Source organism: Erinaceus europaeus, chromosome 7, assembly GCF_950295315.1.
Source record: "Erinaceus europaeus chromosome 7, mEriEur2.1, whole genome shotgun sequence".
NCBI classification, from domain to species: Eukaryota; Metazoa; Chordata; class Mammalia; order Eulipotyphla; family Erinaceidae; genus Erinaceus; species Erinaceus europaeus.
This window is the reverse complement of record NC_080168.1, coordinates 43138884-43165413: the sequence shown is the minus strand read 5'-3', so window position 1 is coordinate 43165413 and position 26530 is coordinate 43138884. Positions and strand designations below refer to the sequence as shown.

At 45.5% G+C, this 26530-nt stretch overlaps 1 protein-coding gene and 1 pseudogene across 4 annotated transcripts in view; both read left to right on the top strand.

Annotated features, from left to right (window-relative positions):
- The first annotated feature begins 8871 nt into the window (after positions 1–8871).
- On the top strand, positions 8872–9538 carry LOC103117798 (signal peptidase complex catalytic subunit SEC11C-like; annotated as a pseudogene).
- An 8865-nt stretch (positions 9539–18403) lies between these two features.
- The window catches only part of NFYB (nuclear transcription factor Y subunit beta), a 29125-nt gene continuing 20998 nt past the window's right edge, over positions 18404–26530 (top strand). Inside the window, exons 1-2 of one of the 4 annotated variants that reach the window (XM_060194317.1) lie at positions 18404–18563; positions 21587–21675. Coding sequence is in view for 3 of the 4 variants with exons in the window: in XM_060194314.1 (XP_060050297.1) it covers positions 18620–19419; positions 21587–21620 (834 nt within the window). In the remaining variant the exon portion in view is untranslated. Of the gene's footprint in view, positions 18564–18598; positions 19420–21586; positions 21676–26530 lie in introns of those variants that run through there. The other 3 variants (XM_060194315.1, XM_060194314.1, XM_060194316.1) reach the window with 3 other exon arrangements.

Here is a 26530-nt window from a genome sequence, read left to right as displayed (position 1 = left end):
CTAAAAAATAAAAAAAGATTTTCCCCTTATTTTAGTGGGAGATCAGAGCACTACTCAGCTCTGGTTTATGGTGGTCCTGGGGATTAAACCTGGGACCTCAGAGCCTCAGGCATGAAGTTGTTTGCATAACTCTTATGCTATCTCCCCAGACCTAAATAGTTTTTTAGTTCCTGCTCTTCCTTGGAGATCTTTGGAATTCAAGTTGGTCTGTCCTAGCCTGTGTAGTTTAGGAAATGCATAAAAGGTCAAAAAAGTATAATACTATCATAATGAAAGGAATATGACAAAATGGAAAAGCATTCAAATTCCAGAAATAAACTCTCATGCTTATGGTTAATTAATTTTCAAAAGGATGTCCAAATAATTGAATGGGGAAAACAATATTTTGAGGAGTCAGGCGTTGGTACACCTAGTTAAGTACACACATTACAGTGCACAAGGACCCAGGTTCAAGCCCCTGGGCCACACCTGCAGGGGGAAACCTTCATGAATGGTGAAGCAGGTGTTTCTCTGTCTCCTTCCCTCTCTGTCTCCCTCTCCCCCCTCAATTTCTCTGTCTCTACCCAGTAACAAATAAATTACGTGTGTGTGTGTGTGTGTGTGTGTGTGTGTGTGTGTGTGTGTGTGTGTGTATGGGTGGTAATGGTTATACAAAGAGACTCTGAAATCCCAGGTTAAATTCCCTATACCACCATAAACCAAAGCTGAGCAGTACTCTGATACATAATTTTCTTCTTCTTCTTCTTCTTCTTTTTTTTTTTTCACACAACCTAACAGGTAAGTATTGAACTCTCAAACATGTGGTCCTGAGTTTGATGTGGTAGATTCATGCTCTGGTTCTTTTTTTTTTTTTTTCCTCTCTCTCTCCTTTTTTCTAATAAATATTTTTTAAATAAATAAAAATTTAAACCCCCCACACCTATGGACATCTAATCTTTGACAAAGGGGCCCAGACTATTAAATGGGGAAAGCAGAGTCTCATCAACAAATGGTGTTGGAAACAATGGGTTGAAACATGCAGAAGAATGAAACTGAATCACTGTATTTCACCAAATACAAAAGTAAATTCCAAGTGGATCAAGGACTTGGATGTTAGACCACAAACTATCACATACGTAGAGGAAAGTATTGGCAGAACTCTTTTCCGCATAAATTTTAAAGACATTTTCAATGAAACGAATCCAATTACAAAGAAGACTAAGGCAAGTATAAAACTATGGGACTACATCAAATTAAAAAGCTTCTTCACAGCAAAAGAAACCACTACCCAAACCAAGAGACCCCTCACTGAATGGGAGAAGATCTTTACATGCCATACATCAGATAAGAGTTTAATAACCAACATATATAAAGAGCTTGCCAGACTCAACAACAAGACAACAAATAACCCCATCCAAAAATGGGGAGTGGGGGGGACATGGACAGAATATTCACCACAGAAGAGATCCAAAAGGCCGAGAAACACATGAAAAAATGCTCCAAGTCTCTGATTGTCAGAGAAATGCAAATCAAGACAACAATGAGATATCACTTCACTCCTGTGAGAATGTCATACATCAGAAAAGGTAACAGCAGCAAATGCTGGAGAAGGTGTGGGGTCAAAGGAACCCTCCTGCACTGCTGGTGAGAATGTCAATTGGTTCAGCCTCTGTGGACAACAGTCTGGAGAACTCTCAGAAGGCTAGAAACGGACCTATCCTATGACCCTATAATTCCTCTCCTGGGGATATATCCTAAGGAACCCAACACATCCATCCAAAAAGATCTGTGTACACATATGTTCTTGGCAGCACAATTTGTAATAGCCAAAACCTGGAAGCCACCCAGGTGCCCAACAACAGATGAGTGGCTGAGCAAGTCGTGGTATATATACACAATGGAATACTACTCAGCTGTAAAAAAAAAAAAAAGGTGACTTCAGCGTTTTCAGCCGATCTTGGATGGACCTTGAAAAAAATCATGTTGAGTGAAATAAGTCAGAAACAGAAGGATGAATGTGGGATGATCTCACTCTCAGGCAGAAGTTGAAAAACAAGATCAGAAAAGAAAACACAAGTAGAACCTGAAATGGAATTGACGTATTGCACCCAAGTAAAAGACTCTGGGGTGGGTGGGTGGGGAGAATACAGGTCCATGAAGGATCATAAATGACATAGTGGGGGTTGTATTGTTAAATGGGAAACTGGGGAATGTTATGCATGTACAAACTATTGTATTTACTGTTGAATGTAAAACATTAATTCCCCAATAAAGAAATAAATTTAAAAAAATTAAAAACCCAGTCCCAGAACTCTACTACTGCACTGCCTTCCAGTCCACAATAGTATTATTACTATTTTAAAATATTTTTTTTATTATCTTTATTTATTTATTGGATAGAGACAGCCAGAAACTGAGAGGGGAGGAAGCTAGAAAGGGAGAGAGACAGAGAGACACATGCAGACCTGCTTTCCCCTGCAGGTGGGGACTGGGGACTTGAACCCATGTCCTTGTGCACTGTAGTATGTGTGCTCAACCAGGTGTGCCACCACCCGGCCCCATATTATTACCTTTTAAAACAAACGGTGTCCATATGTAAAAGAATGAAACTATAACTCCCTTTTTTAAAAAAAAAAGATTTTATTTATTTATTAGAAAGACAGGAGGAAAGAGAGAAAGAACCAGACATCACTCTGGTACATGTGCTGCCAGGGATTGAACTCAGGACCTCCTGCTTGAGAGTCCGATGCTTTATCCACTGCACCACTTACCGGACCACTATAAATCCCTTCTTACACCACATATATTTACTTCTTTTACCACACACAAACATTAAAACAAACTTGATGGAAGACTAAATGTAAAAGCTACTCTCAGAAGAAAATGTAGGAGTACATTTTTGCAACATGGAGCTACACAAAGTCTTCTTAGATACAACACAAAAAACACTAGTGACAAAGAAAAAAAAAACTCACTTTGTTACAATTAAAGACTGTGCTTCTAAGGACACCATCAAGAAAGTAAAAAAAAAAAAAAAAAAAGATGGCCCATAGAATGAGAAGAAAATGCTGGCAAATTATGTACTTGGTGAGGGATTTATATCTACTATGAATAAAGAAATCTTAATCTGAAGAATAAAAAAAAAAAACAAAAATCTTGAGGTATGTGTGTGTGTATGTGCCTGTGTCTGTATGTGTGTGTATTAACAAAATGGGCAACAGACATTTCCCCAAAGACGATATACAGATGGGAAACAGGACCAAGATGCTCACTCAACATGGTTAACTATTTTTATTTTATTTTATTTTATTTTTGCCACCAGGATTATTGCTGGGGCTCGGTGCCTGCACCATGAATCCATTGCTCCTGGAAACCTTCCCTCCCCCCCCCTTGTTTCCCTTTTTTTTTATTGTTGTTGTGGTTATTATTGGTATTACTGATGTCATTGTTGTTGGATAGGACAGAGAGAAATGCAGAGAGGAAGGGAATACAGAAAGGGAGAAAGAAAGATAGACACCTGCAGACCTGCCTCACCGCTTGTGAAGTGACTCCCCTACAGGTGGGGAGCCAGGGGCTTGAGCTGGGATCCTTACCGGGTCCTTGAGCTTTGAGGCAAGTGCGCTTAACCCGCTGCGCTATCGCCCCCCCCCCCACCCGCTCCCCAACGTGGTTAACTATTAAAGGAATGCAAATACCATATCACACTCACTAGGATCGTGATGATAAACTCAAGCGTCCCTAAAGGTATGGAGACACTGGAACCCTTGCATTTTGCTGATGGGGAGATTAAACTGTATAGCAACTTTGGCAAACAGTTTGACAGTTCCTTAAAGTGCTAAGCATAGAAATGACTCAGGAATTTTACTCCTTAGTTCATTAATATAGACCTCGAGAGAAATGAAAACATGGGGCTGTTAGCTCAGTGGTAGAGTATACCTTGTATCTAGAAGGTTCTATGTTCAATCCCCAGCACCACAGGGAAGCAACAAGGAGAATTCCACTCTTATAAAATATTTATTAAGGGTGGAGGGTAGATAGCATAATGGCTATGCAAACAGACTTTCATGCCTGTGGCTCCAAAATCCCAGGTTCAATCCCTTGCACCACAATAAGCCAGAGATGAACAGGGCTCTAGTAAAAACAAAACAAAACAAAACAAAAGTAAAATATTTATTTATTTTTTTAAATCTTCTATTTTTATTGTGTTCATTTATTATTGGATAGAGACAGAGATGAATTGATAGGGGAGGAGGAGGGAGAGAGGGAGAGAAACAGAGAAACACCTGCAGCACTGTTTCACCACTTGTGAAGCTTTCCCCCTGCAGGTGGGTACCAGGGGTTTGAACCTGAATCCTTGTGCACTGTAATGTGTGCACTTAACCAGGTGCGCCACCACCTGGCCCAGAGTAAAATACTTATTAAAGGGAGTCAGACAGCGGGTTAAGTGCAAGTGGCGTCAAGTACAAGGACCAGGGTTAAGGATCCTGGTTGGAGCACCTGGCTTCCCAGCTGCAGGGGAGTTGCTTCACAGGCAGTGAAGCAGGTCTGCAGGTGTCTATCTTTCTCTCCCCCTCTTTCTTCCCCTCCTTTCTCCATTTCTCTCTGTCCTATCTAACGACATCAATAACAACAACAATAATAACCACAACAACAATAAAACAACAAGGGCAACAAAAGGGAATAAATAAATAAATATTTTAAAAATTATTAAAGGGGCCAGGCAGTGGCACACTTGATTAAGCATACATATTAAGTGCATAAGGACCCAGGTTCAAGCTCCTGGTACCCACCTGCAGGGGGAAAGCTTCACAAGGGGTAATGCAGGGCTGCAGGTATATCTCTCTGTCTATATTACCCTCCCCTCAAAATTTCTCTCTTGTCTCTAACAAATAAATAAAATATCTAAAAAATAAAATAATTTATTTAAAAAAATGAAAAACCCCAACACCTGTCCACAGTAACTCTATTCACAATAGCCAAAATACAGAGCTAAAGAGAATGCCTACTAGCCAAGGCACAAGCAATACGTGAAATGTCCACACAAAAAGGATATTATTTATAAATTAAAAAGAAATGAAGGGTGGCCAGGTGGTGGCACACCTGGTTAAGTGCACATATTACCATGTGTAAGAACCCAGGTTCAAACCCCTGGTCCCCATCTGCAGAGGGGCAGCTTCACAAGTAGTGCAGCACGTCTGCAGGTGTCTCTCTCTTCCACTCTATCCCCCTGCCCCCTCAATTTCTCTCTGTCCTATCAAATTAAAATAAATAAATGTTAAAAAAAAAGTAAGTAATGGAAGTTGGGCGGTAGTGCAGTGGGTTAAGCGCATGTGGCACGAAACACAAGAACCGGAGTAAGGATCCTGGTTTGAGCCCCCAGCTCCCTACCTGCAGGGGCGTCGCTTCACAGGCAGTGAAGTAGATCTGCAGATGTCTATCTTTCTCTCCCTCTCTCTGTCTTCTCCTCCTCTCTCCATTTCTCTCTGTCCTATCCAACAATGATGACATCAATAACAACAATAGTAACTACAACAATCTGTAAAAAAAAAAAAAACAAGGGCAACAAAAGGGAAAAATATAATAAATTAAAAAAATAAACTAAATGAATGAATGGGTTAGCAAAATAGTTCACTGAGGTAGTGCACTGCTTTGCCATGTGTGTGACCTAGATTTGAGCCTGGCCCCCACCACACTGAAGTAAGCTTCAGTGCTGTAGTCTCTTTCACTCTCTCTGCCTCTACTCTGCTGGGGGGGGGGGGGGGAGGAAGGAAAAAGACAATGAAGTATTAATACAGATCATAGCACTGCATTTTGAAAACTTTATACCAAATGAAAGAAGCCAGTCACAAAGAACCACATAGTCGAGGCTAGGTGGTGGCACACCTGGTTAAGCACACATAGTGCACAAGAATCCAGGTTTAAGCCCCCGCCCAGTCCCCACCTGCAGGGAGGGAAAAGCTTCAAGAGTGGTGAAGCAGGGCTTCAGATGTCTCTCTGTCTCTTTCCCTCTCTCTCACTTTCTCTCTTTTTAAATATTTAAATATTTATTTATTTATTTATTTTTACCAGAGCACTGCTGAGCTCTGCTTGATGGTGGTACAGGGGATTGAACCTGAGACTTTGGAGCCTCAGGCTTGACAGTCTGTTTGCATAACTATTATGCTATCTACCCCTGCTCTTAAATATTTATGTGGTCCAAGAGGTGGCTCAGTGATAAAGCTTTGGACTCTCAAGCATGAGGTTCTGAGTTCAATCCCCAGCAACACATGTACCAGAGTGATGTCTGGTTCCTTCTCTCTCCTCCTATCTTTCTCATAAATAAATAAAATCTCTAAAAAAAAAATATTATTTATTACCAGAGCACTGTTGAGCTTTGGTTTATAGTGATACTGGAGACTGAACCTGGGACCTCAGAGCCTCAGGCATGAAAGTTATTTGCATAACCTTTATGCTGTCTCCCCAGCTCATCATTTCAGATTTTATGGACAGAAGATGGAAGAAGGTGAGTTCTCAAACTGGTCTTTGGTAGAGGAAGATAACAAGGCCACAGCTTCCAATAGGAAAGGAACCGGGGAAATAAAAATCTAAATATCCACCTAAGTGCTCTTCTCACCTCCCACTTCCGGCAGGCCTACCTCCCCTAGCCTCCTAATGGCCAAACTCAGAGTAGAGCTTGAGTTGCACAGTTGGAAGAAAATGGGTGAAAGAAGTTCTGGACAGAAGTAAAGGTGTGATTTAGGGATTAGGAGACAGAAGTTTGATTCCTTCTTGCCCTTGTCTATGGACATGGAAGAGGGAAAATGAAAGAAAAAAAGGGGGGGAGGGAGGCTGGGTGGTGGCGCAGCAGATTAAGCACACAGGGCAACAAGCGCAAGGACCAGTTTATACGGGTTAAGCACACCTGGCACTAAGCTCAAGGACTGGTGTAAGGATTCCGGTTGGAGCCCGGGACTTGCCACCTGCAGGGGAGTCTCTCACCCTCTGTCTTCCCCTCCTCTCTCCATTTCTTTCTGTATTATCCAACAACAATGACAGCAATAATAATAACAACGATAAACAACAAGAGGAACAAAAGGGGAAAAGTAGCCTCCAGGAACAGTGAATTCATGCTGCAAGCATCAAGCCCCAGCAATAGCCCTGGAGGCAAAAAAAAAAAAAGTGAAGTAAAGTAACAGGCCAGGGGCAGGAGAGATGGGAGCCAGGCATTAGATGTACCTGAGATTACACTGGTGATGACAAGGGCTCAGTGAGCAATCGGATTATCTGGAGGACAGAGCCAAGGGGCAAAGCTGCTAGGAAGAGTCCTTAACCTGGGGCTGGTTCCGTAAGTCTTAGGATTTCAAGCATTGTCCTAGGCCAGAGGCCAGCAGACTTTCAAACACGTCACCATTTCTGTTGTTACACTTGCTTTTGTTTTGTCTTTATCTGGTGCCTGGATTGAATTCAGAGCCTCCTCACTTGGCCATCTCCCCAGCCTGCAAAATTTTCCTTCACAGTTTTTCTCTCTTTCTTTTTAATATTTTTATTTTTATTTATTATTGGATAGAGATAGAAAGTAATTGAGAGGGCCCGGGTGGTGGCGCACCTGGTTAAGTGCACACATTACAGTAAGCAAGGACCTGAGTTCGAGCCCCCAGTCTCCACCTGCAGGGGGAAAAGCTTTGCAAGTGGTGAAGCAGGGCTGCAGGTGTCTCTCTGTCTCTATTCCTCTCTATCACCTCCTTCCCTCTCGATTTCTGGCTGTCTCCATCCAATAAATAAATAAAGATTTAAAAAAAAAGAAAGTAATTGAGAGTGGGCTGGTTAGAAAGGGAGAGAGACAGTCACACCTGCATCACTCATGAAGTCCCCCTACAGGTGGGGACCAGGAGCTTGAACCTGCTTCCCTGTACACTGTAATGTATGTGCTTAACCAGGTGCTCAACCACCTGGCCTCCTTCACAGTTTTCCTTTTTTTTTTATAATTAAAAAAAATTATCTTTATTTATTGGATAGAGACAGCCAGAAATCAAGAGGGAAAGGGGAGAGGAAGAGAGACAGAGAAAGACCTGCAGCACAGCTTCACTGCTTGTGAAGTTTTCCCCTACAGGTGGGGACCAGGGACTCGAATCTGGGTCCTTGCACATTGTAACACGTGCGCTCAACCAGGTGCGCCGCCACCCAGCCCCTTCACAGTTTTTCTTTCTTTCTTTCTTTCTTTCTTTCTTTCTTTCTTTCTTTCTTTCTTTCTTTCTTTCTTTCAATAAATTTTTAGTATTTATTTATTTATTTTTCCCTTTTGTTGCCCTTGTTGTTTTTTTATTGTTGTTGTTGTTGTAGCTATTATTGTTGTTGTTATTGATGTCGTCATTGTTGGAGAGGACAAAGAAATGGAGAAAGGAGGGAAAGACAGAGAGGGGGAGCGAAAGATGGACACCTGCAGACCTGCTTCACCCCCCTGCAGGTGAGGAGCTGGGGGCTCCAACCGGGATCCTTATGCGGGTCCTTGCACTTTGTGCCCCCTGAGCTTAACCCGGTGCGCTATCGCCCTACTCCCACACAGTTTTTATTAAAGGTTACTTTCTTACAGATAGTAAAGATTTTCATCTTTGGATGGGTCTCAGGAGTTGATAGCATGAGGCCCCAGGTTTGATCCTGCAACATCACATGCCAGAGCTGAGCTATGCTCTAGTGTTTCTCTCCCATAAAAATAAAGAAGTAAGTTAGTAAGTAAGTTAGCCGCCGGGCACGTGGCTCTCTAGGCTGCTGGGCTGGTGGGCGGGGGACAGCCGGGTGCTAGTAGCTTCAGTGACACTCAGAGCCCGCTGCTGCCCCGGCCCCCAGAGACCCTGCCATGCTGTGTGCGCAGGCTCAGTGGGGACACATCTCCCTACGTCCAGTCTGGACATATTCGGTGACCTGAGGAAGATGACAAGAGACAGCTCTACTACCAGGTCTTGAACTTCACCATGATCGTGTCGTCAGTGCTCATGATCTGGAAAGGCCTGATTGTCCTCAGCGAGAGCCCCATCGTGGTGGTGCTGAGTGGAAGCATGGAGCCAGCGCTCCACAGAGGAGACCTTCTGTTCCTGAAAAACTTCGGGGAAGACCCCCATCAGAGCCGGAGAAATCGTCGTCTTCAAAGTTGAAGGCCTGGACATCCCAATCATTCACAGACTGATAAAAGTTCATGAAAAAGGTAAAGGCAACATCAAATTTCTGACAAAAGGAGATAGTAATGAAGTTGATGGCCGAGGCTTGTACAAGGAAGGCCAGAACTGGCTGGAGAAGGACTTGGCGGGGCGAGCTAGAGGGTTTCTACCATATGTTGGCATGGTCTACATAATAATGAACGACTATTCAAAATTCAAGTACACTCTTCTGGCTGTGGTGGGTACGTATGTGTTACTGAAATGTGAGTCCTGAAACAAGAAACAGTTCCTGGAACCAGAGTGAAGTGAATTATGTTGAAAAAGAGGGAGAGAGAAAAAGAAACCCTAGTATATTTACAATGTTCCACTTTCTGTATAAAAGGAGACACAGTGCTGTTTTTGTCTTGTCCAAATAAATGATTCACCAGGAAAAAAAAAAGAAAGAAAGAAAGAAAGAAAGAAGCATATGAGGACCTGGACAAGCTCTGGGTCCCCACCTGCAAGGGGGAAGGTTCATAGTCAGTGAAGCAGTGCTACACGTGTCTCTCTCCCTATCTCCTCCTTCTCTCTCTCTTTTTTGTTATTTATTTATTATCAGATAGAGACAGAGAAATTGAGAGGAGGGGGAGCGAGAGAGACAGAGACACCTGCATCCCTGCTCCAGCACTCATGAAGCTTTCCCCCCTGCAGGTGGGGACCAGGGGCTTGAACCTGGGTCCTTGCACACTATAATGTGTGCACTTAGCCAGGTGCACCACTGCCTGGCCCCTCATCCTTCTCTCTTAATTTCTCTCTGTTTCTATTTAAAAAAAGGAAAGAAAGGGAGTCAGGTGGTAGCACAGCAGATTAAGCGCATGTGGCATGAAGCAGAAGGACCTGCGGAAGGATACCAGTTCGAGCCCCGGACTCCTCACCTGCAGGGGAGTCGCTTCACTGGCTTGGAGTGAAGCAGGTCTGCAGGTGTCTTTCTGTCCCCTCCTCTGTCTTCCCCTCCTCTCTCCATTTCTCTCTGTCCTAGCCAACAATGACGACATCAGTAACAATAACAATAAAACAACAAGGGCAACAAAAGGGAATAAATAAATATTTTTTAAAAATGGCTGCTGGGAGATGTGGATTTGTCATGCAGACATCAAGATCCAGTGATAATTCTAGTGGCATATATGGCATATAGATATGGCATGAATATACATATATATATGTTTACTTACTTTTTATTTGTTTTACCAAAGCACTGCTCAGCTCTGGTCTATGGTCATGCTGGGGGTTGCATTTAGAACCTTTAGTGCCTCAGACGGGATGCATTGGATCGACCTTCTCATGGTGCATCCCGTGAGTACCCATTCATTGGGGAAACTGATGATCCTTCCTAGCCGACTGAATCCACATGGATCCCAGTCACTTTCAAAGCCAGCAACAAGCAGCTCCTGACAGCTTTCAACCTGACGCTGTTGACTGGCTACGGAAGAAGAAGAAGTGACTGGCTACGCTAGAAGAAGAAGTGCCTCAGATATGAAAGTCTTTTTGTATAGCCATTATGCTATCTCCCCAGCCCTGGTGGCATAAATAAATAAATCTTAAAAAAAAAAGATGTTAAAGTTTGCATTGCAGTTCCCCAGCTGCCACTGACATGGGAAATCACTGCTGACAGCACATGAATGAATGGTGTGGCTGGTTACCAGTCTGCTTCCACTGATTCTTCTTCTTCTAGCGCTTGCCCTTCTTCCGTAGCCAGTCAACAGCGTCAGGTTGAGCCTGATGTAAAATTTCGAGACATCCTTTGAATCTGGAGAGGTGGCAGACGTTGACTATGTGGGTCATAGTCTGTCTGTAGCTGCAGGGGCAATTCGGGTCGTCTCTGGCTCCCCAGTGATGGAACATAGCGGCGCACCGGCCATGGCCTGTTCGATAGCGATTGAGGAGGGCCCAATCATAACGAGCTAGGTCAAAGCCGGGTTGACGCTTGCAGGGGTCTGTGATGAGGTGTTTGTTCTTTACCTCAGCTGACTGCCAACTCTGTTTCCAAGAGACTGGAACAGAGAAGTTCAGTGTAGGGGTAGGGGACCAGATTGGATGACGAGACCTCAAGCGTTAGACAGGGTAGGCGAAGATATCCGCGTATATTGGCAGGACCGGTCGAGTGTAGACGTGGGAAATGAACTTAGATGATGCCGCATCCCGATGAATATCTGGCGGGGCGATGTTGCTAAGAACTGGCAGCCATGGAACCGGGGTGGAATGGATGGTTCCAGAAATTATCCTCATGGAGGAATATAATTTGGAATCGACCAAGTGGACATGGGGGCTACGGAACCATACTGGGGCACAGTATTCTGCAGTGGAATAGCATAATGCCAGAGATGATGACCGTAGTGTGGAAGTGCTTGCACCCCATGAGGAGCTGGCCCGTCTTGCAATGATGTTATTCCTTGCACCCACCTTTGCTGCAGTTTTTATGAGATGTTCGTGAAATGACAGAGTGCGATCGAGAGTAACGCTAGGATAGACTGGCTGGGCTTCATGCCGGATTCTCGTATTGTCAAGCTGCACATTAAGCAGCTTGATAAGAACAGGCAGCAGCCCTACAGTTTGTCACACACTGCACCAAGCTTGAGAACTTCATCACCACTTTGCCTTGAGATAGACCTTTGTCATGTCTGTTCTTTACTTGTGGCTCCTGACAGGCAATCAGAACCTGTTTCAGAGCCCCAGAAATGAAGGGTCAGTGGGCTTTGATTCCATCCCTACAGAGCTCCAAGAAAAGACTCAAAGGTGCTGGGTGGTGGCCCACTCAGTTGAGCGTACTCACTACCATGCACAAGGACCTGGGTTCAAGTGTCTGATCCCCACTTGTATTGGGGAAGTTTCACCAGCAGTGAAACAGTGATACTGGTCTCTCTCTCTCCAACTCTCTCTCTCCCTCTCCCTCTCCCTATCCCTCTCTCTGTCCTTTAAGTTTTTTTTAAAGATTTTATTTATTTATTAATGAAAAACATCAGAGGAGAGAGAAAGAGCCAGACATCACTTTGGTACATGTGCTGCTGGGGATTGAACTCAGGACCTCATGCTTGAGAGTCCAATGCTTTATCCACTGCGCCACCTCCCAGACCACTAAGATTTTGTTTATTTATTTATTTACTTATTTATTTATTTATGTGAAAGATGGGAATGAGAAAGAACCAGATATCACTCTGGTACATGTGCTGCTGGGGATTGAACTCAAGACCTCATGCTTGAGAGTCCAGTGCTTCATCCACTGTACCACCTCCTGGACCACTATTTCTCCTTCTCTATCTCTTCTCTTCCTTCAAATATATATATATAAAGAAAAAGAAGTGGTCCGGGAGGTGGCACATTGGCTAGGGCACTGGACTATCAAGCATGAGGTCCTGAGTTCAGTCCCTGGCTGCACATGTACCAGAGTGATGTCTGGTTCTTTTTTCTCTATCTCCTATCTTTCTCATTAATAAATAAATATAATCTTTAAAAAGAAAGAAAGAAAAAGAAAAGAAAGGACATGTGTTGTAGGGCCTGCAAAATAAAACTCATTTGGATAGTGTGTTGTGACCTAGGTTCAAAGGAAGTTCTGGTGCTGTGGTCTCTTTCATTCTTTGTCTACCTCTCCTACTCTCTGCTTCAGAGAGAGAGAGAGAGAGAGAGAGAGAGAGAGAGAGACATTGCTACCACATAATGGCATGCCAGGGATTAAACCTGGGACCTCAGCATGTAAATCCTGTACTCTAATCTGCTGAGTACCTTCCTGGCCACATGTCAGTCTTCTTAACGCTTAGATCCACTCAAAGTTCCCTGAAGCTGTCTTAGCTCCAAAGCCAAGAGCAAGAGAGCTCTGTTGCCTTTCAGCCCCTCCCTCCCCCATCAGCCCACTTCACTTCACTTCCCTGGAAGGACCGTGAGTCCTGTGATAATTTACTGTCCTCTTGTTCTACCCCCAGGCACTGAATCCACACTGGTGATGGGTGGTGATGATCACACTGCATCTACATTATTCTCATAACTGGATAAACTAGGTGACCTTTAGCAGATAGCAGGATTCCACTGTAATTAAGGGACAGTAATAACCATAAGGCTTCTTCAGTACTCTTTGTCATTCTACATTTAGATTTCTCTTTCATTCCTCCCCATCTTGATGTTTTATGAGCACTACTAAGCTCTGGTTTATAGTGGTGCTGGGGATTGAATTTGAGAGCTCAGAGCCTCAGGCATAACCATTATGCCATCTTCCCAGCTCCCCCCCCCCCCCCGTCAAATATTTTTCCCCTTCCTTCCTTCCTTCTTTCCTTCCTTCCTTCCTTCCTTCCTTTCTCTCTTCCTTTCTTTTCCTCTCTCTCTCTTATTGTTGTTGTAGTTATTATTATTGTTATTATTGATGTCATCATTGTTAGGACAGAGAGAAATGGAGACAGGAGGGGAAGACAGAGGGGGAGAGAAAGACACCTGCAGACTTGCCTCACCACTAGTGAAGTGACTCCCCTGCAGGTGGGGAGCCGGGGGCTGGAACCGGGATCCTTAAGTGGATCCTTGTGCTTTGCACCACATGCACTTAACCCGCTGCACAACCGCCCAACTCCCGTCTCTCTTTCTGTTAAACGTGATACTGAGACTGGGTGGTGGCGCACCTGTTTGGGCACACATTTTACAATGCACAGGGACCCAAGTTCGAGTCTTCCAGTCTTCACCTGCAAGAAGAAAGCTTTGCAAGTGGTGAAGCAGTGCTATAGGCGTCTTTATCGATCTCTTGCTCTATCTTCCCTTCCCTCTCAATTTCTGGCTGTCTCCACCAAGTAAATAAACAAGAAAAATTAAAACAAACAAACAAATAAACAAAAAGTGGCACTGGAGAAGGCAGGGCAACCTTAATTTAGCTGAGTGTGGACTGGCTCCCACCCCTCTAGAGTAAGTTCCCAAAGGGAACTTGTTAATCTTGTTAATCTTTCCTCTTTTTTTTTTTAAACATATATATTTAAATATTTATTTATTTATTTTAGTATTTATCTATTCCCTTTTGTTGCCCTTGTTGTTTTATTGTTGTAGTTATTATTGTTGTTGTCGTTGTTGGATAGGACAGAAAGAAATAGAGGAGGAGAAGACAGAGAAGGTGAGAGAGAGACACCTGCAGGCCTGCTTCACCACCTGTGAAGCGACGCCCCTGCAGGTGGGGAGCCAGGGGCTCGAACTGGGATCCTTATGACGGTCCTTGCGCTTTGCGCCACCTGTGCGTAACCTGTTGCGCTACTGCCCGACTCCCTTTTATTTATTTATTAATGAGAAAGATTAAGAGGAGAGAGAGAAAGAACCAGACATTTTTCTGGTACATGTGCTGCTGGGGATCAAATTTAGGACCTAATGCTGGAGAGTCCAACACTTTATTCACTATGCTGCCGCCTCCCAGACCTCCCTCCCTCTCCCTCTCTCTCTCTCTCTCTCTCTCTTTTGTACCTTCAGTCTCTATGCTGGCACAGAATCCACTTCTCCTGGCAGCCATTTTTTCCTTTCCTTTCCTTTTTTTTTTTTTTTTTATAGGACAGAGAGAAATTGATTGGGGATGGGGGAGAGAGAAAGGGAGAGAGAAAGACCCCACAGACCTGCTTCACTTCCACTTAAGGATCCCGGTTCCAGCCCCCGGCTCCCCACCTGCAGGGGAGTCACTTCACTAGTGGTGAGGCAAGTCTGCAGGTGTCTTTCTCTCCCCCTCTGTCTTCCCCTCCTGTCTCCATTTCTCTCTGTCCTATCTAACAATGATGACATCAATAACAACAATAATAATAACTACAACAACAATAAGAGAGAGAGAGGAAAAGAAAGGAAGAGAGAAAGGAAGGAAGGAAGGAAGGGGGAAAATATTTGATGGGACGGGGGGGGGGCTGGGAAGATGAGGGGGCTCGAACCTGAGTTCTTGTGCGATTCTTTGCCATTAATACTATGTGCATTTAACCGGTTGCACCACCTAACGAAAGACACTCTGTCTCTAAAGATGCTTGGAAAGTTCCAAGGTTTCTTGGAAATGTTGATTAGGCCACCATTTATTGATGAGGTCACTGGTATATCTGGAAAGGGTGTATTAGCTTCAAGATAGTCATCTCCTCATGGTCTGCGAGTGGGTTAGTCATGCTTCTCCCAGTTCTCCTTCCTTCATTCTATTTCTTGCCTCTGCACACATCACTTCTCTTCTAAAATTTCACTTTACAGGTAATAGAGAGAGTTAAGGGCAGACAATTTTAAAAATTATTTATTTATTTTAGTATTTATTCCTTTTTGTTGCCCTTGTTATTTTATTGTTGTAGTTATTATTGTTGTTGGATAAGACAGAGATAAATGGAGAGAGGAGGGGAAGGCAGAGGGGGAGAGAAAGGATCCCAGTTTGAGCCCCTGGCTCCCCACCTGCAGGGTAGTCACTTCACAGGCGGTGAAGCAAGTCTGCAGGTGTCTATCTTTCTCTCCTCCTCTCTCCATCTCTCTCTGTCCTATCTAGCAACAACGACAGCAAGGGCAACAAAAGGGAAAAAATAGCCTCCAGGAGCAGTGGATTTGTAGTGCAGGCACCGAGCCCCAGCGATAATCCTGGAGACAAATATAATAATAATAATATTTTTAAAATGAAAGAACCTGAGTCGTCTGGGAGGTAGTGCAAGGGATAAAGTGTGGGACTCTCAATCATTGGGTCCCAGGATCAGCCCCCCCATAGCTCATGTATCAGGGTGATGCTCTAATGCTTTTTCCTCTCTCCTTCTATCTCTCATAAAGAAAATCTGGAAGCAGCAGTTAAGACAATAAGCCAATTTATTTCAGGACTTATATATATATAGTTTAATATATTATTTATATGATAATGTGTATGGAATTTTAGTGAGAAGAGAGAGATACAGAAAAAGGAAAAGAGAGAGCAGCACACTGCTCAGCTCTGCTTGGGGTGGTGCTGGGAACTGAACCTAGGACCTCGGAGTTTCAGGCACGAAAGAATTGCTATCTCCTAGGTCCTCACTTCAGGACTTTCTTTTTATTATTATTATTATTATTTATTTATTTATTCCCTTTTGTTGCCCTTGTTGTTTTATTGTTGTAGTTATTATTGTTGTTGTCATTGTTGGGTAGGACAGAGATAAATGGAGAGAGGAGGGGAAGACAGAGAGGGAAGAGAAAGATAGACACCGGCAGACCTGCTTCACCGCCTGTGAAGCGACCTCCCTACAGGTGGGGAGCTGGGGGCTGGAACTGGGATCCTTACGCTGGTTCTTGTGCTTCGTGCCACCTGCGCTTGGGTTAAGCGCAGTGGGTTAAGTTACTGCCCGACTCCCCACTTCAGGACTTTCTATATGTGGGTCCCAAGCAACTCCAAGCAGCAGCTAGACCACTCACAGGAAAGGGTGGGGAAACTATCACTAGAATGATAGTGGCATTTGACAAAGGGCTACAGGCCAGTAAGAAAGGGAGGAGGCTGGATTTCAAATCAGGTTGTGGGGTCCCTCAGTGGCCCTGCTGTTTACTTCCTTTAGAATAATATGGGGACTTCCCCTTCTCTTTACTTCTCTGGTTGCTCTGGAAATGGCACTCAGAGGAACAACCCTAAAGTTCTATATGTCAAACCTGTCCACATTTCTGTTTTTGAAACGATTCTCATTTAGTGGCTCCAAAGGCAAGGCTGCTGGCAGCACCAACCCTGTGGTCCTTGTCCTTTGTGGTGATGGTGGAGAGGGGGTCTGTGACAGCTGCAGGGGAGGGAAGAGCTGATCCCAGTCAGAAGCAAAGACCTCAGGGAAGCCTGGCTGCATCTGGCTGGAAGGAGCCACAAGCCAGGCTGTGACAACTGGGGAGGGAGAATGGGGTAGAGGAGGGGGAAGAGATACACTGGTTTAAGTCTGTAGGAGGCTGGGGAGACAGCATACTTGTTATGCAAAATACTTTTTCTTTTAAAAATATTTATTTATGGGTGGAGATGAGAGGAATACAGAGAGAAGGGGGAGATAGAGAAGAAAGGCACTTGCAGCATTGCTTCACATGACTGAAGCTTCCCCCCCTGCAGGTGGAGACCAGGGGTTTGAACCCAGGCCATAATGCGTGGTATAGTGTGCACTCTACTAGGTATGCTACTGCCCAGACTTTTATACTTGAGGCTCCCAGGTTTAATCTCCAGCACCACCATATGCCAGAGCTCTGGTAAAATAAATAGCCTTAATTTTGGGGTAAAGACTGGTTGGACTGGCCAACCTGTTAAACCTGAAGGACTGTCGTATATGAAATCAAACTATAAGTAATATAAGTAAATAGGGCCGGGGAGATAGCATAATGGTTACGCAAAATGACTTTCCTGTCTGACCCACCAAACATCTCAGGTTTAATCCCCAGCACATCCATAAACTAGAGCTGAGCAGTGCTCTAGTAAATAAAATAAACAAATAAATAAATAAAGGCCAGGTGGTGGCACACCCGGTTGAGCGCACATGTTACTACAGTGCATAAGGACTCAGCTTCCAGACCCCGGTCTCCATCTGCAGGGAGAAAGCTTTCCAAATGTTAAAGTAGTGCTGCAGGTGTCTCTGTCTCTCTCCCTCTCTATCACCTCCTTCCCTCTAGGTTTTTGGCTGTCTCTGTCCAATAAATAAAGGTAATAAGAAAATTAAATTAAAATGTTAAATAAATAAATAAATAAAGCATAAAAAAAGAAGGTCCTGGGGAGATAACATGATGGTGATGCAAAAAGACTTTTGTTTGAGGATCTGAGGTCGCAGATTCGATCCCTCAGCACCAAAATTGAGCAGTGTTTAATAAATAAGCACACCACCCGAGCTCTGTGGTCAAGTGACAGGAAGCGCTGTGCTTTGGGCGGTGGTGACAGGGACGACAGAATAACCCGAACCGCTGCTCTATGCACCCTGCGGCTCGGTCGCCAGGACCCGGGGCTTCTGCCCTTGATTTCCCCTTCTTTCAAGGATCCGGGCGCGGGCGGGCGAGCTCGGCTGGGCGGGGGGAGACACGAGCACGTGGGGGGGGGGGAAGGCGGGAACGCTAACGGGGAGGCCCGGGGAGCCACAGTCCACACCGGCCGGGCAGCGCTGCGCGGAGTCCGCGCTGACTGTGTGCGCGCCGGGCTGCCGGTCCCCGGAAGCCCGCGCGGGGCGGAGAGGCCGCCGACGCGAGCGGTGCAGGCTCAGCGCAGCTCCGGGCCTCGGCCGCCGCGGGCACCTGCAGCCTGAGCCCCGGTTGGAGGCGGGGCCGGGGGTGGGGCCAGGCTGGAGGCGGGCCCGGGGGCGGGGCCGCGGCGGGCGCGCGGGAGGCGCGGAGGGAGGGTGTCGCGCAGAGGGAAGCGGCCCGCGGCGGAGGGAGGGGAGGCCGAGTCCTGGAAGCGGAGCTCCGCGCTGGGACTGGTTCCTTCGCAGCCATTTTCTGTCCAACCAAACAGCCGATTGGAGACGGGAGCCAACCAGGGCTGCATTGGAGGTTTGTGTCTCGCTTCGGCCAATGATCGCTCCTAAACCGACTCCACTTTAGCTCGAATGAAATGTCCGTCTCCTCCCGGCGCCGTCCCCGCCGCCAATGCCGCCGCGGCCGGGGGGCACTCGGCTCGCTCCCGCCCGCCCGGCCGGCCGGGGTCGAGGTCGGCGCCGCGGCGCCTGCGAGGCCGCCCCGCTGCGGGCCGGGCCGGGCCGGGCCGGGCGCGGGGACCGTGGCGCGGCTCTTTGTGCTCCGGACCCGGAGCGGCGGGCCGCGGGCCGGACTCCGAGGCCGCAGAGGGGGCTCCGGGCGCCGTCGCGGCTCCTCTCTGCGAGGCGCCCGGGGCCGGCGGCTCCATTTTGTGCCGGGAGCTCCGGCGGGCCTGGGGGGACGCGCCTCGGCCCCCGGACCGGATCTGCCTCAGGTCCCGGCCGCCGCGCGGGGGACCCCGGGGGGCGCCCCCCTTCCGCCCGCGGGGCGCGGCGGGGCCCAGGCCGCTTTGTGTGGCCGCCCGGGCGTTGGGCCGCGCCGGGGGGATGCGCGGTGCCCGGGCGGGACTGACAGGTCGGCGGGGCCGCGGGCACCTGGCCGGGGAGGAAGGCGCGGCTCCGGCAGCCCCGCAGCCTGGCCTCGGCGGGAGCAATGCGGCCACCGGGCGGCTGGCGGCCCCGCTCTCGCCGCGAAGGTGGGAAGGCGGCTCCGGCGGGTGGACCCCGAGGTTCCTCATCTTTGGGGGGGGGGGTGGAGGAGGGAAGCTCTGCCCGGGCCTTCGGGAACCGGAGCGTCTGAGAACAAAGAATTTACGGAGCACCCACAAGTCGCAGTCTCGCCTCAAGTGCTGTAACAAGATCATCCCAGCAAGGTTAGCTAGCATTCGACCTCTCACAAGGGAAAAACAAAGATTAAAAAACAAAAACAAAAAAAAAAAAAAAAAACAACGGGAATAGATGAAATAGCATCCCACGTATCACCCCGAATTGCCTCGAGTTCCCTTTGCCTGGAAACTAATCAGCGACCTAAAAAAAGGTCCACGGATCAATAAGTGTAGTTCATCAGTACGAGGCCCCTTTGTAAAGTATTGGAAGTTTATGAACAGGCTTCCTTAAAAGGCAGCCCCCCCCCCCCCACCAGAGCGGTGTGTCTGAGGCTAAGGGTGATGTGCATGCGAAAACTCTGGGCTGTAGATGCCAGAGAACGGAGAGTGGAGGAAGGGTCTGTTGCTTTTCTGGGGTTCGCATTTGCATTTCTCCCAGCATTAAGCAGATGTCTGTCTGCCAGCCCCTTGAGCTTTCACATGTACTCTCCCTTAAGAAAATTCAGACCCTATGAGGTTGAGAGCGCTTTCTTCAATAAACCAAATCTAAAGATGTACTCTACTGTTGGGGTGAGTGGGGAGGTGTGGCGCCCCCCTGCCCCCCCGCCCCGTGCAAACTACATAAACAGTTTTTGTATTTTAAGTGTTGGGAGGATCTTTGTTTTTTGTTGTTGGCCCCCCCACGTTATTATTATTATTAAAGAAAAATAATAACACTGCAAGGAAGGAATTCTGAAGGCAGCTTTGGAGTTAGGAAGAGGTTCGTATTTGGAAAGAATTAGAAATTGCTTTCAAGACTATATAGCAGAGTAGACAATGTCACCCAGTCTTTGCCGCCCCAACCTTTGTAATGGCATTCAAAAAAAAAAAAAAGGAATTCCGTAGTTGCAGTTTTTTTTTTCCTGCTATTTACTAGATTTCATGTTCGACTGCTTATCAGTCTGGCTTCTTGCTTGACAATCAACATGGAAATGTTCTGTTTTTGTTTCTCCCTCCACTCCCCTTTAATTGTTTCACTTGAAAAAAAGGAAAAGAGCACATGAGAAATGAAGATTTTAGCATTGTAATTGATACCAATTTACTCAGCTGTTTATGCTTTACAGTGTGAATGAAGGGCTATTCAAATGTAATTTTACTCCAAAATGGTGGTGGTGCATTAAAAGTACAAATAAAGGTCTTAAGAGTCTTAGAATATGGCATTTCTGTAGATGTTCTCTGGGAAGTACTGTGCCATTATAATGGAAAGCAGGTGGTATAATCAGAAATAGTTCATTTTAAAACATTAAATTGATTAGTGTGGTACTAGTATCTTAAGTAGTTTAGTTGCATAATTTCTGGCCTCATGCACATTCTATAATTAGGTTATGGTGAGTTTTTATATTGAACATGACAGAAGTCAAGGTTATATTGGAAAATAACTTCTCATGGATTTAACTTCCAAAAGTTAAATCTTCCTATTTAACAGCCATTTTACTGGGTATCTGCTTTCTTTCTTTCTTTCTTTTTTTTAAATATTTATACCCTTTTTGTTGCCCTTATTGTTTTACTGTTGTAGTTATTATTGTTGTTATTGATGTCATTGTTGTTGGATAGGACAGAGAGAAATGGAGAGAGGAGGGGAAGACAGGGAGAGAAAGATAAACACCTACAGACCTGCTTTATCGCTTGTGAAGTGACACCCCCCCCCCCCCCCGCAGGTGGGGAGCCAGGGGCTTGAACTGGGATCCTTACGCTGGTCCTTGAGCTTTGCACCACCTGTACTACCACCGACTCCTGGGTGTCAGCTTTCTATGCTGTTCAGTACTGTGCACTCCATTGACTAACCAGTGTCAGTGAAAATTATAGGCACCTTCTTTGATTTTATTAAGCAGAAAGCCCATAGGCTATATGTTTTTCTTTTTTTCAATATATATTTATTTACTCCCTTTTTGTTGCCCTTGTTGTTTTATTGTTGTAATTATTATTATTGATATTGTTGTTGGATAGAACAGAGAGAAATAGAGAGAGGAGGGGAAGACAGAGAGGGAGAGAAAGATAGACACTTGCAGACCTGCTTCACAGCTTGTGAAGCGACTCCCCTGCAGGTGGGGAGTCAGGGGCTTGAACAGGGATCCTTACGCTGGTCCTTGCGCTTTGCGCCACGTGCTTTTAACCTTCTGCGCTACCACCCAACTCCCGGCTATGTTTTTCATATTAACAGATGTCTATCTTCTAGGTTGAAATTGGACTGGCATCAGACACCTTTTTAGAGGTGTCCTTGAGCACCAGTGACAGCCAACACAATTCTGACAGTATTTCATGACAGTAAGTATGTCTCACTATTCTTGGTTGTTAGATCTGAACAATCATAAGCTGGAAAGAGAATGAATGCACCACATTGAGGATTCCTAAGAGAATGAATGCATTTCAGGTCTCACAACCTGACCCTCCCTTCTCCACCCCAGCTTCCTTATTTTTGAGTGACTTTGCACTTCTGTTATCTGTGGGCCTCTAAGTGCTGAAGAGGCAGCACTTTGAGACTTGTGTTGGTTGAACTGTCAGGGTTTTAGTCAAATTGAATAATTGCAGGAGGTTTCTGTGCAGAACAGAGAATACTGGTTCTGTGTGGAGCCCAGGTGAAAAGGAAGGTATGGTATGTTTGGGCAGTTGGAAATGTCATGGAGGGAGGTGGACTGAAGACCTTGAGGGATTTGGCTACTGTGCAGAATATCAAAGGCTGAAGTCTAAAGGCAGGGAGGAGTAAGCAGCCTGTGTCTAGAGGTAGGGAGAGGATCTGTTGTATATGCTCCGGGTGGGGTGGGTTACGGGGTAATCCCTGTCTGGGATCTGTGACCTTGGGCATATGTCACAACTTCCTTGATTGCCTCACTTTTTTTTTTTTTTTTTTTTTACCAGAACACTGTTCAGTTGTGGCTTTTGGTGGTGCGGTGGATTCATCCTGGGACATTGGAGTCTCAGGCATGAGAATCTGTTTGCATAACCATTATGCTATCTACCCTCTACCTGATTGCCTCACTTCTATTTATTTATTTATTTTATTTATTTATTTATTCTTTTTGTTGCCCTTGTTTTTTTTTTTTTATTGTTATAGTTATTACTGATGTCATTGTTGTTGGATAGGACAGAGAGAAATGGAGAGAGGAGGGGAAGACAGAGAGGGGGAGAGAAAGACAGACACCTGCAGACCTGCTTCACCACCTGGGAAGCGACTCCCCCTGCAGGTGGGGAGCCAGGGGCTCGAACCGGGATCCTTCCGCTGGTCCTTGTGCTTAGCGCCACCTGCGCTTAACCCGCTGCGCTACCGCCCGACTCCCATTGCCTCACTTCTAAAAGAGAATGACATCTGATGATCCTCCAGCTAGGTATATTGAGCACTCAGATTTCTTTTTTTCTTCTTAGAGCATTGTTCAGCTCTGGTTTGTAGTGGTGCCAGGGATTAAACCTGGGACCTCCTGTACCTGGGCATGAAAGTCTTACGTAAACTGCCATGAGATTCCTTTTAGACCTGAAGGCAGTCTTAGACACGAGTTATGTTAGGTTAAGTGAGAATCCACTCAGGGAAAGCCATGAAAACTCTCTGGAGGGCTGGTGCACTGGTGCACCTGGTTGAGCACAGGACCCATGTTCGAGTCCCCAGTCCCATCTTTAGGGGGAAAGCTTTGCAAGTGGTGAAGCAGTGTTGCAGGTGTCTCTGTCTCTCCCTATCTTCCCTACTCTCAATTTCTGACTCTTTCCAATAAATAAATAAAGATAATACAAAGAAATAAAAATAAGAAAAACCACAACTATTTGGCAGACTGGGATTTGATGCCACACATAGCAGTGTGTCCCCACTCCTCACCCTCTGTAGAAATGGAAGAGTAGACATGTACAAATGTGTACTAACTGAGGACTGAAATGGAGATGAGGGAACTGTCCTTCATGGCTGCTCTGGAGGGTTAAGTTTCATTCTCCTGTATCTTGGGTTGGCAGTGATTCTGTAGGCAAGACTTACATGAGTGGCAGGCAGGATATGGTTTTAGACTTAGGATTTATCAACAAAGAAGTGAGATGTAACGAGTTCCTAAGAGTATGGAGGGCTGGGAGAATAACTTGGAGAATGGATAGTGCTTGGCTTTGCCATGCACACAACCCATGTGGAGCCTGGCACCACCATAATGAAGAAGACTTTGGTGTCGTGATCTCTTTCTCTTGCTCAATGCTTGTCTGTCCCTATTTTAAAAAATAAATAGGGGTTCAGGCACTAGCACACTGGGTTAAATACACATAGTGCAGTAAAGTGCAGGGACCAGAGCAAGGATCCCAGTTCGAGTCCCCGACTCCCCACCTGCGGGGGGGGGGGGGGGTCACTTCACAAGCAGTGAAACAGGTCTAGTGGTGCCTTTCTCTCCCACTCACTGTCTTCCCCTTCTCTCCATTTCTGTCCTGTCCAACAACAACAGCAGCAGCAACAACAGCAATAACCCTGGAGGCAAAATAAATAATAGAAATAAGGGAGCACAGTCACCTTGTATTGTGAGGTAGAAAGACAAAACCAGGAAACAGTGTTATTTGGGAAGTAAACAGAAGACAATAAGGGAGTATAAATGTGGGACTAACAGTGGCCAGTACTCCAAAGAACAGCTAAGTAAAGGTTGGATACTAGAGAGGCGCGTGTTTTTAATTTCATAAAAGAGAAATTGAGAGGGGGGGGGGGACAAAGGGAGAGAGAGATCTGCAGAAGTGCTTGACTGCTCTGATGCTTCTCTCCTGCAGGTGGAGGGGGGGGACCAAGAGCTTCAGCACAGGTCTTTGTACCTGGTAACATGTACACTCAACCAGGTGCACCACTACCTGGCCTTAGGCAGTATTTTTATAAAGATTTTGTTTATTAATCATACAGAATGAGAACCAGAAGGCCACTCTGGTACGTGCTGGGGATTGAACTTGGGACCCCATGCTTGAGAGTGCAGTGTTTTACCTACTACACCATCTCTTGAGCCAAAAATAAAACTAATTTTTTTTCTTCCTTCCTTCCTTTCTTTTTCTTTCTCTCTTCCTTCCTTTCTTCCTTCCTCTTCCTCCTTTAGTCTCCTCCTTCCTCCCTTCCTGTTCCCCTTCTTTTTTTTTTTCCTATTTATTTATTTATTTATTTATTTTAAAAAAGGAGACATTAACAAAACTGTAGGCTAGGAGGGGTACAACTCCACACAATTCCCGCCACCAGAACTCCATATCCCATCCCCTCCCCTGATAGCTTTCCTATTCTTTATCCCTCTGGGAGTATGGACCCAAAGTCATTGTAGGATGCAGAAGGTGGAAGGTCTGGCTTCTGTAATTGCTTCCCCACTGAACATGGGCGTTGACTGGCCGATCCATATTTCCAGTCTGCCTCTTTCTTTCCTAGTAGGGTGCCCTTCTTTTTAAAATTTTTTAATTTATTTATTCCCTTTTGTTGTTGTAGTTATTATTGTTGTTGTTACTGATACCGTTGTTGTTGGATAGGACAGAGAGAAATCGAGAGAGGAGGGGAAGACAGAGAGAAAGAGAGACACCTGTAGACCTGCTTCACCGCTTGTGAAGCGACTTCCCTGCAGGTGGGGAGCCGGGGACTCAAACCAGGATCTTTACGCCCATTCTTGCATTTTGCGCCACCTGCGCTTAACCCGCTATGCTACCGCCCGTCTCCCTTTTTTTTTTTTATATATATTTATTTATTCCCTTTTGTTGCCAGCATATTATTCTTGTAGTTGTTGTTGTAGTTATTGATGTTTTTGTTGGATAGGACAGAGAGAAATGGAGAGAGGATGGGAAGACAGAGGGGGAGAGAAAGACAGATACCTGCAGACCTGTTTCACTGCTTGTGAAGCGACTTCCCCTAGTGGGAAGCCGAGGGCTGGAACCAGGATCCTGATGCCAGTCCTTGCACTTTGCGCTACCTGCACTTAACCTGTTGCGTTACCACCTGACTCCCTCCCCTTTTTTTTTAATTTTAAAAATATTTATTTATCTATTTATTATTGGATAGAAACAGAAATTGCGTGGAGGAAGAGAGACACCTGCAGCCCTACTTTACCACTTGTGAAGCTTTCCCCTGCAAGTGGGGACCAGGGGCTTGAACCTTGATCCTCTTATGCACTGTAATGTGACCACTTAATCAGGTGCACCACCACCTGCTCCCTGCCTTCTAGAGTACTATTCAGCTCTGGTTTTTGGTAGTGCCAGGGATTAAACCTGGGACTTCAGAACAACAGGCATGAAAGTCTTCAGCATTGCCACTATCTCCCCCAGTAAGGACACGGGCAATTTTTGAGAACAGCATCAGTATCATGTTGGAAGTGGAAAAAACCACTGAGGGAGTTTTAAATAGGAAGAAGTATGTAAGGGCTGCAGCATCCATACTTCTCAAACAACTAAAAAGAATGTGATCCAGAGAATAGGTGAGAAGTTAGGTGAGAGAAGAAACCCCCCTTTTTTTATTTTTAGATTTTATTTATTTACTAATGAGAAAATAGGAAGAGAGAGAGAAAGAACCAGATATCACTCTGGTACATGTGCTGTCGGGGACTGAACTTAGGACTTCATGCTTGAGAGTCCAGTACTTTATCCACTGCACCACCTCCTGGACCACACTGAGAAGAAGCCCTTCATACCTGAAAAGGATGATACGTGTATTTGAAGGGAAGTAATCAGCTAGGTTACATTTATTGAGTTCCTACCATAGTGCTTTTTATACAATAACTTCACCTCTCACAGCAGGAGACACTGAAGCACCAAAAAGATAGTTTTTTTCCCCATTGTGTGTAATTCAGATTTTATTGCTTAATAATGACATCAGTCCATAGTTTGTTTGTTTGTTTTTGTTTTTTATTTTTTAACCAGAGCACTGTTCCGCTCTGGCTTGTAGTGGTATAGGGGATTGAACCTGGGACTTTGGAGCCTCAGGCATGAGAGTCTGTTTGCATAACCATTATGCTATCTACCCTCCACCCAGTCCATACAGTTTTAAGTAAACAGACTTCTAGAAAATATACTGTGATGATGGCAGTATTGATGACAAGGTTCAAGTGTTTTCAAATAAGCATAGATTTCTTTCTTTTCTTCCTTCCTTCCTTTTTTTTTTTTTTTTTGTCTCCAGGGTTATCACAGGAGCTCGGTGCCTGCACTACAAATCCACTGC